We start from the raw sequence: 14,099 nt of genomic DNA, 5'->3' as shown, positions 1-14,099 counted from the left end.
TCTGGCAGAAGAGCTTTTCTAGGTATTTGAAAAATTAGTTTTTAAAATTTATTCTCACTTTAATTAATATGTATTCTTTAATCCGGCATCAATTGTATCTGGCAGTAGCTGCAAGCATAGAAAATAAGATCTGAGAACTAATGTTCATTCAGGGTCTGTCATGGACCAGGTATTCTGCTAGGTATTATAGGTATTCTATATGAAGCTTGGTACCTTCATTAATGTTTACAGTTTAGTGAAGAAGACAAAGTATGCACGTACAATTCCTGCAGTTGCGGTGTAGCAGTTCTTACGAGGAACAGTAGTCGGTTTGAAGTTGCACCAGCAGAGGCTTCTATTCACCTGATCTACCTGAAGTTTACATCTCTTACAGTGAACTGACGTGTGAAGGGTACTATTCTTTAATGTAGCAGAAAGTAAGCCAGGAAGTTAATAACACCTAATCGCACCTTTTACAGAGCACTTGAGTTTACACAGCGTGTTCGCTAATTAATCCATTCAATCTTCATAACCATTTTCAGAAGTGGGTATTCTTCTTAGAAGTATTATTGCCTTTGACTGTGCCATGGAAAACAGGCTCGGAAGGCTAGATAAAGTGGTTATACGGTATATTGCGGGGTCTTTGAGCGCAATGGAAGCTCTGTGGTACAACTTAATAAGTTTATTTAAAGTAGCACTGGGACGGACCTGTGGGCAGAAAGGGCTGTACTTTTGCTGTACGAGCCTGGTGGTTATATCCTTAGTGCTCAGGGAGGAGGAAACGCGCAGGGAGTATTCGATCATAAACGTTTTTCTCTGAATTTCTACTCATAAAACCACTTTCACAAGATTTCTCTGGTGATTATCATTCAGTTCCATATTAAAAAAAAATTTTTACAACATTTATTTATTTTCAAGAGACAGAGTGTGAGCGGGGGAGGGGCAGAAAGAGAGAGGGAGACACAGAATCTGAAGCAGGCTCCAGGTTCCCAGCTGTCAGCGCAGAGCCCCGCGGGGCTCAAACCCACCCACCTTGAGATCATAACCTCAGCTGAAGTCTGACGCTTAACGGACTGAGCCACCCAGGCGCCTCTCACTCCGTTCTATATTAACAATTGGTAAGACAGACAGGCAGCCATGAAACCCTTTAAGAATGTAGCAACCAGCACATATTTGAACCTTATGAAAACTATGCTGGCTATAGGTCAGCCTTGTGGGCTAAAGTTGAACATATTTTTGCATCTATCCCTCATCAGGTGGAGTTGGGGACTTAAGACAATCTGCCTTCAAACACAAAGCTTTTCCTACTGCAATGCAGCTGTTGTGAGCAGCTGCTGAAATAAAAGAGCGTTGTGCTCTGCAACTCGGCCCTTTCCCAAGTACACCACTGAAGGACGATCAGGTTAGGACCGGGGAGTACCAACAGCCTACGAAGCAGGGCGAAATCACCCACGGCTCTTCCACTCTGCGCTTGCGCAGAGGAGGAATTAAACTCCCCGGAAAGACGCCTGGGACTCTGAGTTCGCGCAGGCGCAGAGCTTCCTCAAGGCGGAACTGGGGCGACCCGGGCTCCTGCAACCTAAACACCCGGGGAGAAAGGAACGTGGCAGACGTGCAGCGGTGCGCATGCGCGGGCACTTCTCTCCGGTGAAGGGTTCAGAGCCGGACCAGGCGGCCAGCTGGGCTGAGAGCGGAGTAGGGTCAGGATGGACGAGGACGTGCTGACCACCCTGAAGATCCTCATCATCGGCGAGAGTGGCGTGGGCAAGTCCAGGTGAGGCGAGCCTGCGGGCCGTGACGAGGGCAGCGGGGCTCTTGCTGCCTTCGTGGCCTCTGTCTGCTGGGCCGCGACGGGAACGGTAAAGGCGGCGGGCCAGGCTGGGGGCGGGCTCCGCGGGTTCTTCCCGGCCTCTGGGCCGCGCGGTCCTGAGGCCCCCGTCCACCCGGCGCCCACCCGGTTCTCGGCCTGTGCCAGGCGACTTGTCTGGATCGCTTCGCCTCCCGTCGCGCCGAATAAACAATTCCGAGGGCCGCTGCTCTGCCAACGAGCCTAGGGCGTGGTGGGCGGGTTTGGCCCGAGTGAGGCCTAGCGCGAAGCCGGGTCTCGGCCCCCGGGTTCGTTCGGCGGCGTGCGGCGGGGCCGGCGGCGTGCAGCGGCGGCGGCGGCGTGCGCCGGCAAGCGACGGAAGTGTGCTGCGGCGGCAGCGGCGGAGGCGTGCTCCGGCGGCGTGAGGCGACGGCGTTGAGGCGGAGGCGTTGAGGCGGAGGCGTGCTGTGGCGGCGTTCGGCGGCTGCGGCGGCGGCTGCTGGCCGGAGGCGTGCGACGGAAGCACGCGGCAGCGGCGGCGGCGGAAGCGGCGACGGCGTGCGGCGGCGGAAGCGGCGGCGGCGCGTGGCGGCGCGCGGCGGCGGAGGCGTGCTGCAGCGGCGTGCGACGGCGGAAGTGGCGGCGGCGTGCGGCGGCATGTGGCGGCATGTGGCGGGGGCGTGCTGCGGCGGCGGAGGCGTGCTGCGACGGCGTGCGACGGAGCCGGCGGCGTGCGACGGAGCCGGGCGGCGTGCGACGGAGCCGGGCGGCGGCGGTGGCGGCGTTCGGCGGCGGGGACGATGACGGTGGCGGCTGCACGGGGCAGCTGCGCGGCGGGGCCTGACGTCACCGGGCGCTCGGCCCCGCCCCCCCCCCCCCCCCGCGGCTTCAGCTGCGGAGCCAGAGAGCGGGCACCGACGCAGTCTGTGCTGAGAAAGCAGCGCGCGCGGCCATGGTCTCCGGAGCCTCGGCTAAGCGGGCGCAGGGCGCGGGAGCAGCGGGAGGGCAGCCCCGGGCCCCCGCCCCCAGCGCTTGGCTGACCAGCTGCCCCCTCGTCTCGTCCCACAGAGGCGGACGCTCCACAGAGGCTGCTGCACACCGTCCAGAAGGAGGTGGGTGCCGGAGGCGGGGGCGGCGTCGCGATCCTGGGGGAGGGGGCTTTCAAGCACCCGGGGAAGGGTCTCCGAAGGAGAGGTGGCCGGTGGCGGCGGCGGGGACGGCCATTTCCGGTTTGGGGCTCACCTGGCTGGGTATTTACCTCCCGCGGAACTGGAGGCGGGTGAGTTTGAGGGTTGGAGTATAGGGGGACTCTGGATGTTTTTATGCTGTGTGCAGGGGCGGGTGCAGCAGGAGGGTCCCCCGGGTGTGGGGCACCCCTGGATATCTCTGGGTAGGACCTCCTCTTGTGGAGGAGCCGGTGGTTGGATCTCAGGAAGGTGAGGCAAGCGCCTGGGGGTGCTGACTGGGCGTATTGGGTGGTGGGGGACTGAATGGAGCTGCAGAAGGAAGACCAGACTTCGGAAGGGGGGAAAGGGTCACTGTGGAAAAATGCCCCTCATCCCAGATCTCCCCTTTCCCGCAAATTCTCAGTGCTTGGAGCCACCCCCAGGAGCCAAGAGACTCCCCCCGCCCCCCATTCCTGAAAGCCCCTGGCAAGTGGGTTACTCCATTTGTGGGCTTGTCTCCTGCTGTTTTGGCAGGTGGGTTTCCCTTACCCCTACCCCACCCCCACATGCAGTAGAGTGAGAAGCAAGCAAGGTTCAACTGTCCCTCTGCCCCTTCCCTCTCCTTGGGGCCAGCTGGGAGCCCAGTCCAGCCTTTAGTTTGTAGCCCTGGACTGCCCGCAGACGGGAGAATCCATAGTGGTTGGTTCCCGGGAAGCGTTTAGATGCTTGGACTGTGTGTGTGTGTGTGTGTGTGTGTAAAGCATGCACACGCCTATGTGGGCGAGGACATGTGGCTGTGAGTGTGTGCCTCTGAGAATGTCTGTGCATCAGTCTGGAGATATCCAAGTATATCTTCTTATTGCGTATACATGGGTCTGTGTGTTTATGTGTTTTCGTGAGTATGAGGTGTATCTGTGTGTTGCATGAGTCTCTGTGTACATGGGTGAGGCCGGGACCGTGTATGTGTGAGGCCGTGACCATGTATGTGTGATTGTATGCGTGTCTATCGCCTTCCTTATGTCACTTCCCATCCTGGGACCCCGTCACTGCTGAGCTGCCTCACCCCTGTATCTTGACTCCTCAGCCTGCGACCACAAATGCCCTCAGACCTTGGGGGCTGGCCTCATATCTGTGCCTGTGTATGTGTGTTGAGGGTGTCCGCATCTGGTGTCAGCACTGAGCACCAAGAAGCCCCTCCCCGCCTGGTGGCAGACAGCCACCAAAGGACAGGCTTGAAGCCTGGACCTGTTGCTGCCCCTCCCTGCTCAGAAAGCTCGGGCATATGTCTGCGTATACGTCTCTATGTGTGGCATGTCCCGCGTTGTTGAAAGAATCAGCTCCAGGGCTGACTGTACATTCTAGCATTTCTTTTTTTTTTTTTTTTTTTTTTTTTTTTTTTGTAACGTTTATTTAGTTTTCAGACAGAGAGGAACAGAGCATGAACCGGGGACGGTCAAAGAGAGAGGGAGACATAAACCTGGTCTCCTCTGCTAATTTGATTCTTACTCTCCTTCATTGTATTCATTAGAGCCACTCCCCAGCTTTCTATTATTTAAATTTTGCCTGCAAGGTGAAGAAAAAAAAAAAACGAAGAATAGAAAGAGGGAGGGAGGGAGGAAGGGAGGGAGGGAGGGAAGGAGGGAGGGAGGGAAGGAGGGAGGGAGGGAGGGAGGAAGGAAGGAAGGAAAGAAGGAAGGAAGGAAGGAAGCTGAATTTAAATCACATTTCTGTCATCATATCCAAATAGGTCACTTCAATCGCTTTTGAGTTTCAAATTCTCCATGGAAACAACCATTGGTCAAGGAGGTTGTAGGTTGACGTAGCAGAGGGTATTTTGATGAATTCATCTCTGAGGTTCCCTAAATGGTGAGATTCTAAGTGCTTTTGATTTGACCTCTGGAAAAATGGAGAGTCCTTAGCTGGCAGAAGTGGAAAAATTAATGGAAAAAAAAGAAATACCAAGAAAACCAGAGAAGAAAGTAAAAAGGCAAAAACACAGTACAGAAAAGTCATGGGAAAAAACATCTCCAAAAAAAGAAAAAGCTTCCTAGAACTAGTCAAGGGTACTGGCCCAAAGGGAAACCAGACTGGGAACTTAGGCAACAGAGAATCATATAGTAATACCCTCCAAATAAAGGCTGAATTTAATTAACATAACATGGTCTACAACTAGATATCCTTCCCTTACAGAAAACTCATTTGTCTCAAGAAGAGGGGATATCACCACATCTAAGGAGTTGCCTGACTAGATCTTGCTTATTATGTAAAAGCCGTGACACCATGGCCATAGCTGACATCCACCCTAAAATCTCTGATGGTAAAAACAAGGGACTAGTTACCACTGCACTAATTATTTTGTTAGCACTAGTGGTCAAATATATAAGGGCAACTGCTTGGACTAATCTGGGTTCTTAAGAAAACCCTAAATTAGAGTTCCGACATCATTACCTTTGACATTCTGAGTTGATCTGCCCTAGGATCTGTGTCTTCATCTCAGTGCTGCTGAGGAACCAGAGAATGGATGTGGAAGCTACACAGGCTGACAGGCAAAGCCCCTCAGCTACCCAATAACTATGGAATCATGAGTCGAGTAATCAACCTCCCTGAACCACACTTGCCAAAGTAATAAAAAGTAGGCTACAATAACACAGCTACTTTGGAAAGCTATACAATGACTATATAACTGAACAGATGTTATGCATAGGATACAGTGTCTAGTCCAGGGTAGAACACTCAACAACTGCTTTTTTTTCTGTGCATTCCCTTAGGAAACACATAATTTTCAGTTCATTCATTCCATTTCCTTTCATTTCATTTTCTGTTTCATTTCATTTCATTCCTTTATACTTTGAGAGTGAGTGCACACAGAAAGAGGGAAAGATATCCCTAGGAGACTGTCAGCGCAAAACCTGACGTGGGGCTTGAACTCACAAACCTGAGTTGAAATCAAGAGTCACACCCTTAACCGACTGAGCCACCCAGGTGCCCCAACAAATGTCATTTTTCCAAATCCATAAAAATCCTACCTGGTTATAGAGTCTTCCTCAGCATTCTTATCTGCTCCTAAAGAAGAAAGCAAAATACATGTTAAATCAACAATGGAAAACTACAGGAAATTACAAGTGTACGGCTTATGGTTTGTTACAAAGTATTGCTTTGGGACCACACCTGGAAACCACACTACACTGAATGGTAATTGTACCATTGGTAGGCTTAAAGTACTAAGAAATCTTACTTTCTCCTCTATATTGACCAAAAGCAAGAATGGGTTTTATCAGAATTTGACACCTACAGGTGAACTGATGTTTACAATGACCATCACTGACCGACTCTATGATGCAGGAGGAAAATGATATCGTTAGGTGAATGTTTATCCAAAGCTGACAATGTCAAACTGAAACTAGCATGATTTTTCTGGACTTCCAATACTAGAGGAGTTAAAAGAGAGTATTTTATTTTTGCTGTAACACAGCAGAACTTCCCCAGCCCTTCGGTACAGACTGTTCAGTTTTAGGATGAAACACCCCCTCACAAAGTGTGCTCTATAGCTATTGTACTTTGCAGCATGGCCAAACCATAGCAAACAGACTCTCCCTGGCCTTATTTGCAATGGACGGTAAGAAGATTTGACATTCCAGTTTGATAAAGTTCTAACCTCTTGAGACTGTCTCCTTCCATTGCTAGAGCGTCTATCTAGACCCACCGCACATCACAGAGGAGGATGATCCCAATGTGAGTGCTATGTAGTGGTTCATGATGTAATTTTTCTCAAGCCTCCCCATTAGGTAACACACATCTAGAGAAATCATGCTTTTTTTTCACGGAAGGCATATGTCATCAGATCCTCTACTGATGAGCAACAAAACAAAGGCAAAGAATATCTTGAATGCCTACCTTCAATTACCAGGGAATTTTAACTTTCTAAACATTCAAAGATATCCACTGTATGATTCTAACTATAGGACACTCTGGAAAGAGCAAGGCTATGGAGGTAAGGGTTGGGGTGAATGTAGGGATAAAGGGGCACAGCACAGAGGACCTTTAAGGCTGTGAAACTCTTTCACACAATACCACAAAGGTGGATTCACATCATTACACATTTGTTAAAACTCATACAATGTATAACGCCAAGGATGAACACTAATGCAAATTAGAGACTGGGCCTCAAAATGAAGTTAGTGTCCATATAAAATGCACCACTGTTGTCAGGGTGCCTGGGTGGCTCAGTTGGTTCAGCATCCAAGCCTGGATCTGAGCTCAGGTCATGATCTCACAGTTCATGGGATTCAATTCCTGCATCAGGCTCTGTGCTGACAGCACAGGATTCTTTCCCCCCTCTCCCCTGCCCCTTTGCTGCTCACACACATGCATGCTCTCTTGCTCAAAACTAAACCAAGGAACTGAAAAAAAATACTACTAAAAACGGACCACCGTCGTGCAAGATGTTGACAACGGGAGGCTAGGCGTGTACGGGAGCATGGTATGGTATATGGAGACTGTCTGTACTTTCTATTATATTTTGCTCTGAATTTAAAACTGCTGTAAAAAATAAGGCTTATTAAATGTACAAAACAACGCCAACAACAAAACATGGTATCCATTGAAGCTACTCTTAGCATATATTAACACATGATACAGTCACCTTGAACATTAAGATAGAGATCAAAGTAAAACAATAGGGAGATTGTCTCCCATATGGAAGTATATGAAAATATATAAAGCAAAATACAAAAATACAAGTTATTTGTACACTTAGGCAAGAAAACAATTGGTGAATATGATCAAATGTCTTATAACTATAAACAGGGACTCAGCACTATAGGAATCAAACCTGGGTTTTCCGTAATATTAAGAGATTTTATTCTAATTTTAAATCAAAAATCATTACGTTGATCGTATCTAAGAATCATAATGAAAGCTTAGCCACATAAAAAAAGATTATAATGACCTAATATTGCCCTAGTAATTTTTGTAAAATACCTACTTCATATGGATGATGAAACTGAAACCAGTACCATGGTAACCATCATATTACTTGCTAGTAAAATAAAATTTTAAGACACCACCAAAAATTAAGTCAGGGCTATAATTCGTATGCAGAACTGATTTCATCCAGCAGGCCAAAGATGGCTACCCTCAGAACATCCTCCTTGAATAACTGCCCCTTGGTTGTTCCCTGGGATCTTGGATTTAAGGAGGGTTCCCACCATTCCCTACCTGGTCAAGAGTGGCTCACTGTGCCTAAGTGCTGGCAAAATCAATGTGCTTAAGGCTGTACACTTGATTTCCTTCTGGAAACCTGGAATTTTGGGACATGCTAAGGAGAAGATGCCTATGTGATTAACATTTGAGGAAACCTCAGGCACTGAGTATCCATAAGTCTTGTACTGGCAGACAACATTTCACTTGTGCTGTCCTAATTTCATGCTGGAGGAATTAAGCACATCCTGCTAACTCCATAGAGAAAGAATTCCTGGAAGCCTACGCTTGGTCTCCTCTGGACTTCACCCCATGCACCTTTTCTCTGTGCTGATTGGCCTTTCTAGCCTGTCCCCATACCAATCCACAGGCATGAGTACAACTAGGTGCTGAGGTCTAGTGAGCTCTTGTAGTCAATAATCAATTCTGGGTGTCATTGGGATGCCTCTGGCACAACTGCCTTATATGAAATTTTATTATTTGGGTTGATGTCTTACACGTGGTTACAGTCAGAAGGTTATCTCACAGAATACCTTTCCTGGAATCTTTTTTTCTTGGTATTTGCCTTGAAAATCCCTACATTCCTATATATCCATTTGAAGAAAGTTTAAGAGGAATAGATGAAATCATGATGTCAGAAAGTGTGAAACAAGCAACAATCCTATTTTACTCAGAAGAAACAAAAAAGAGAGAGAATCCTGGTGGTTGCCACTATGTTCTACCATATACAAGTTCCTCTCAAATATGAAAAATCAGTTATTTTCTCCAACTAACTAGGACTCAGTTCATGTTTCTGGAAGATAGGAATCAAAAAAGTAACAGGGATCATTCTAGAACAATCAGAACTATCAGAGTATAAAAACATACTAATGATTAGTTTTTTGTTTCTTTTCCTTAATTTCTTAAAAAAATGAAAAATATAGTGCACCTATTAAAGGCAGTTATTGCCAAAATAATCCAAAGTCACAAATACCACACCCAAAATGTCAGATGAGTTATCTTGATGTCTCCCTATCTGACCCTCCTTCCAGGTCTCTTATTTTGCCCTAAATGATACTACCGTATGAAGTATCCCAAATTTATATGGCATTAACGTATGTACATTTATCGCTGACTACAAATGCTTATGTTCATCCATGGTAGTTAGGACATAACTCTGCATCATCAGCTAGGTCAGTCCTTAATGTCTTCCCAACACTGAGGTTAACAGTAAGAGTGGGAACATTTTGGGATACTACTCTGACAAATTCTGGTACTAGAAGCTCACCTGATAGTGTTGCTGCATTTCAAATAGTCTGCTCTTCCTTTTAAAGAACTAGTGTATTTTACCACTTTCCAGTAGAAACACAATACACACTGGCTTACTTTCCTTCATTTACTCCCTGTACTCTCTGCCGTTCTCATCATTCCCTCTTTGGCTCTTTTCTTATTTCCTGAGGTTCCTTAGGTCTTCCAGTATCTTGAAATGGAACTAGTCATTTAGCTCCTTTGGGGGCACTCTCAATTTAATCTGTTGCTGACACCACATAAGATATACAACTCATCTCCTTTTGACGTCTCTTTCTCTTTCCTATGCACTTAACAGGCGGTTTTCTTTAGATATTAGTATATATCAGTATTCCTGTTTTAAATCAACATTCTGTCAAATGACCTTTGAATAAAATACAGTTCTTACCTTCTACTTGTCCATTTAATATACTTTGCACTTTCTGATCCACAGCTCCAGAGATATGAGGAACATATTTGTTGGGATTCTCAGACATACTCTGTTAAAAGTAGCATCAGTAATGAGTTGCGTGAAGACTTCCTAATCCTTTTCCAAGAAAATATCTGAATTTACGATTTTAATAACACTCAGACTTACAAATAAGAAAAACGTATTGAAAACCAAAACATTTAGGGGCGCCTGGGTGGCGCAGTCGGTTAAGCGTCCGACTTCAGCCAGGTCACGATCTCGCACTCCGTGAGTTCGAGCCCCGCGTCAGGCTCTGGGCTGATGGCTCAGAGCCTGGAGCCTGTTTCCGATTCTGTGTCTCCCTCTCTCTCTGCCCCTCCCCCATTCATGCTCTGTCTCTCTCTGTCCCAAAAATAAATAAACATTGAAAAAAAAAATTTAAAAAAAAAAGAAAACCAAAACATTTAAATACAAAACCTCGTATATGCTCTCTTGATTCAGTGTACCTTTTAATCTTCATTTGGCTACTGACTCTGTAAACTGAACATGGAAGGCCAGAATAAATACTTTCAAAGGCAGAAGGCTGACTTGTATGCAGATTTCAAAAAGGAACTAACAGGGTTTAGGAGGGAAGATGGCGGCGTAGGAGGACGCTGGGCTCACTGCGCGTCCTGCTGATCACTTAGATTCCACCTACACCTGCCTAAATAACCCAGAAAACCGCCAGAGGATTAGCAGAACGGAGTCCCCGGAGCCAAGCTCAGACGAGAGGCCCACGGAAGAAGGTAGGAAGGGCAGCGAGGCGGTGCATGCTCCACGGACTGGCAGGAGGGAGCTGGGGCGGAGGGGCGGCTCGCCGGCCAAGCAGAGCCCTGGAGTCTGGCTTGCAAAAGCGGAGGGGCCTGACAGACTGTGTTCCGACAGCAAGCGCGACTTAGCATCTGGGAGGTCATAAGTTAACAGCTCTGCTCGGAAAGTGGGAAGGCTGGAGGACAAAGGGAGGGAGAGCTGCTGAGCCCCCGGACAGACAACAGAGCTCAGTTTGGTGGGGAACAAAGGCGCTCGCCAGCGCCATCTCCCCCGCCCATCCCCCAGCCAAAATCCCAAAGAGAACCAGTTCCTGCCAGGGAACTTGCTCGCTCCACACAAAAACCCAACTCTGTGCTTCTGCGGAGGAGCCAAACCTCCGGCAGCGGATCTGACTCCCTCTCACTGCCACAGGGCCCCTCCTGAGGTGGATCACCTAAGGAGAAGCGAGCTAAGCCTGCCCCTCCTGCCCCTGTGCACCTTGCCTACCCACCCCAGCTAATACGCCAGATCCCCAGCTTCATAAGCCTGGCAGTGTGCAAGTAGCCCAGACGGGCCACGCCACCCCACAGTGAATCCTGCCCCTAGGAGAGGGGAAGAGAAGGCACACACCAGTCTGACTGTGGCCCCAGTGGTGGGCTGGGGGCAGACATCAGGTCGGACTGCGGCCCCGCCCACCAACTCCAGTTATACACCACAGCACAGGGGAAGTGCCCTGCAGGTCCTCACCACGCCAGGGACTATCCAAAATGACCAAGCGGAAGAATTCCCCTCAGAAGAATCTCCAGGAAATAACAACAGCTAATGAGCTGATCAAAAAGGATTTAAATAATATAACAGAAAGTGAATTTAGAATAATAGTCATAAAATTAATCGCCGGGCTTGAAAACAGTATAGAGGACAGCAGAGAATCTCTTGCTACAGAGATCAAGGGACTAAGGAACAGTCACGAGGAGCTGAAAAGCGCTTTAAACGAAATGCAAAACAAAATGGAAACCACCACAGCTCGGCTTGAAGAGGCAGAGGAGAGAATAGGTGAACTAGAAGATGAAGTTATGGAAAAAGAGGAAGCTGAGAGAAAGAGAGATAAAAAAATCCAGGAGTATGAGGGGAAAATTAGAGAATTAAGTGATACACTAAAAAGAAATAATATACGCATAATTGGTATCCAAGAGGAGGAAGAGAGAGGGAAAGGTGCTGAAGGGGTACTTGAAGAAATAATAGCTGAGAACTTCCCTGAACTGGGGAAGGAAAAAGGCATTGAAATCCAAGAGGCACAGAGAACTCCCTTCAGACGGAACTTGAATCGATCTTCTGCACGACATATCATAGTGAAACTGGCAAAATACAAGGATAAAGAGAAAATTCTGAAAGCAGCAAGGGGTAAACGTGCCCTCACATATAAAGGGAGACCTATAAGACTCGTGACTGATCTCTCTTTTGAAACTTGGCAGGCCAGAAAGAATTGGCACGATATCTTCAGTGTGCTAGACAGAAAAAATATGCAGCCGAGAATCCTTTATCCAGCAAGTCTGTCATTTAGAATAGAAGGAGAGATAAAGGTCTTCCCAAACAAACAAAAACTGAAGGAATTTGTCACCACTAAACCAGCCCTACAAGAGATCCTAAGGGGGACCCTGTGAGACAAAGTACCAGAGACATCACTACAAGCATAAAACATACACACATCACAATGACTCTAAACCCATATCTTTCTATAATAACACTGAATGTAAATGGATTAAATGCGCCAACCAAAAGACATAGGGTATCAGAATGGATAAAAAAACAAGACCCATCTATTTGCTGTCTACAAGAGACTCATTTTAGACCTGAGGACACCTTTAGATTGAGAGTGAGGGGATGGAGAACTATTTATCATGCTACTGGAAGCCTAAAGAAAGCTGGAGTAGCCATACTTATATCAGACAAACTAGACTTTAAATTAAAGGCTGTAACAAGAGATGAAGAAGGACATTATATAATAGTTACAGGGTCTATCCATCAGGAAGAGCTAACAATTATAAATGTCTATGCGCCGAATACCGGAGCCCCCAAATATATAAAACAACTACTCATAAACACAAGCAACCGTATTGATAAGAATGTGGTAATTGCAGGGGACTTTAACACCCCACTTACAGAAATGGATAGATCATGTAGACAGTCAATAAAGAAACAAGGGCCCTGAATGAGACATTGGATCAGATGGACTTGACAGATACATTTAGAACTCTGCATCCCAAAGTAACAGAATATACTTTCTTCTCGAGTGCACATGGAACATTCTCCAAGATAGATCATATACTGGGGCACAAGACAGCCCTTCATAAGTTTACCAGAATTGAAATTATACCATGCATACTTTCAGACCACAATGCTATAAAGCTTGAAATCAACCCCAGAAAAAAGTCTGGAAAACCTCCAAAAGCATGGAGGTTAAAGAACACCCTACTAACGAATGAATGGGTCAACCAGGCAATTAGAGAAGAAATTAAAAAATATATGGAAACAAACGAAAATGAAAATACAACAATCCAAACGCTTTGGGATGCAGCGAAGGCAGTCCTGAGAGGAAAATACATTGCAATCCAGGCCTATCTCAAGAAAGAAGAAAAATCCCAAATACAAAATCTAACAGCACACCTAAAGGAAATAGAAGCAGAACAGCAAAGGCAGCCTAAACCCAGCAGAAGAAGAGAAATAATAAAGATCAGAGCAGAAATAAACAATATAGAGTCTAAAAAAACTGTAGAGCAGATCAACGAAACCAAGAGTTGGTTTTTTGAAAAAATGAACAAAATTGACAAACCTCTAGCCAGGCTTCTCAAAAAGAAAAGGGAGATGACCCAAATAGATAAAATCATGAATGAAAATGGAATTATTACAACCAATCCCTCAGAGATACAAACAATTATCAGGGAATACTATGAAGAATTATATGCCAACAAATTGGACAACCTGGAAGAAATGGACAAATTCCTGAACATCCACACTCTTCCAAAAGTCAATCAGGAGGAAATAGAAAGCTTGAACAGACCCATAACCAGCGAAGAAATTGAATCGGTTATCAAAAATCTCCCAACAAATAAGAGTCCAGGACCAGATGGCTTCCCAGGGGAGTTCTACCAGACGTTTAAAGCAGATATAATACCTATCCTTCTCAAGCTATTCCAAGAAATAGAAAGGGAAGGAAAACTTCCAGACTCATTCTATGAAGCCAGTATTACTTTGATTCCTAAACCAGACAGAGACCCAGTAAAAAAAGAGAACTCCAGGCCAATATCCCTGATGAATATGGATGCAAAAATTCTCAATAAGATACTAGCAAATCGAATTCAACGGCATATAAAAAGAATTCTCCACCATGATCAAGTGGGATTCATTCCTGGGATACAGGGCTGGTTCAACATTCGCAAATCAATCAACGTGATACATCACATTAACAAAAAAAAAGAGAAGAACC

At 46.5% G+C, this 14,099-nt stretch overlaps 1 protein-coding gene and 1 long non-coding RNA gene across 4 annotated transcripts in view; one reads left to right on the top strand and one right to left on the bottom strand.

Moving 5' to 3' along the window:
* The window catches only part of LOC123588127, a 60,450-nt gene extending 59,103 nt beyond the window's left edge, over window positions 1-1,347 (top strand). The window contains exon 2 of the long non-coding RNA XR_006707718.1: window positions 1,236-1,347. This is a non-coding gene — a long non-coding RNA (uncharacterized LOC123588127). The remainder of the gene's footprint in view (window positions 1-1,235) is intronic.
* The window catches only part of LOC123588119 (ankyrin repeat domain-containing protein 26-like), a 289,757-nt gene that overhangs the window by 236,850 nt on the left and 38,808 nt on the right, over window positions 1-14,099 (bottom strand). For 2 of the 3 annotated variants that reach the window (XR_006707710.1, XM_045458429.1), the window contains 3 exons: window positions 9,827-9,917; window positions 6,747-6,748; window positions 5,973-6,012 (listed from right to left, as the gene is read on the bottom strand). Coding sequence is in view for 2 of the 3 variants with exons in the window: in XM_045458429.1 (XP_045314385.1) it covers window positions 5,983-6,012; window positions 6,747-6,748; window positions 9,827-9,917 (123 nt within the window). In the remaining variant the exon portion in view is untranslated. Of the gene's footprint in view, window positions 1-5,972; window positions 6,016-6,746; window positions 6,749-9,826; window positions 9,918-14,099 lie in introns of those variants that run through there. The other variant, XM_045458428.1, reaches the window with a different exon arrangement.

The sequence above is a fragment of the Leopardus geoffroyi genome, chromosome D3 (genome assembly GCF_018350155.1).
Source record: "Leopardus geoffroyi isolate Oge1 chromosome D3, O.geoffroyi_Oge1_pat1.0, whole genome shotgun sequence".
Lineage (NCBI taxonomy): Eukaryota > Metazoa > Chordata > Mammalia > Carnivora > Felidae > Leopardus > Leopardus geoffroyi.
This window is presented reverse-complemented; position numbering and strand designations above follow the sequence as displayed.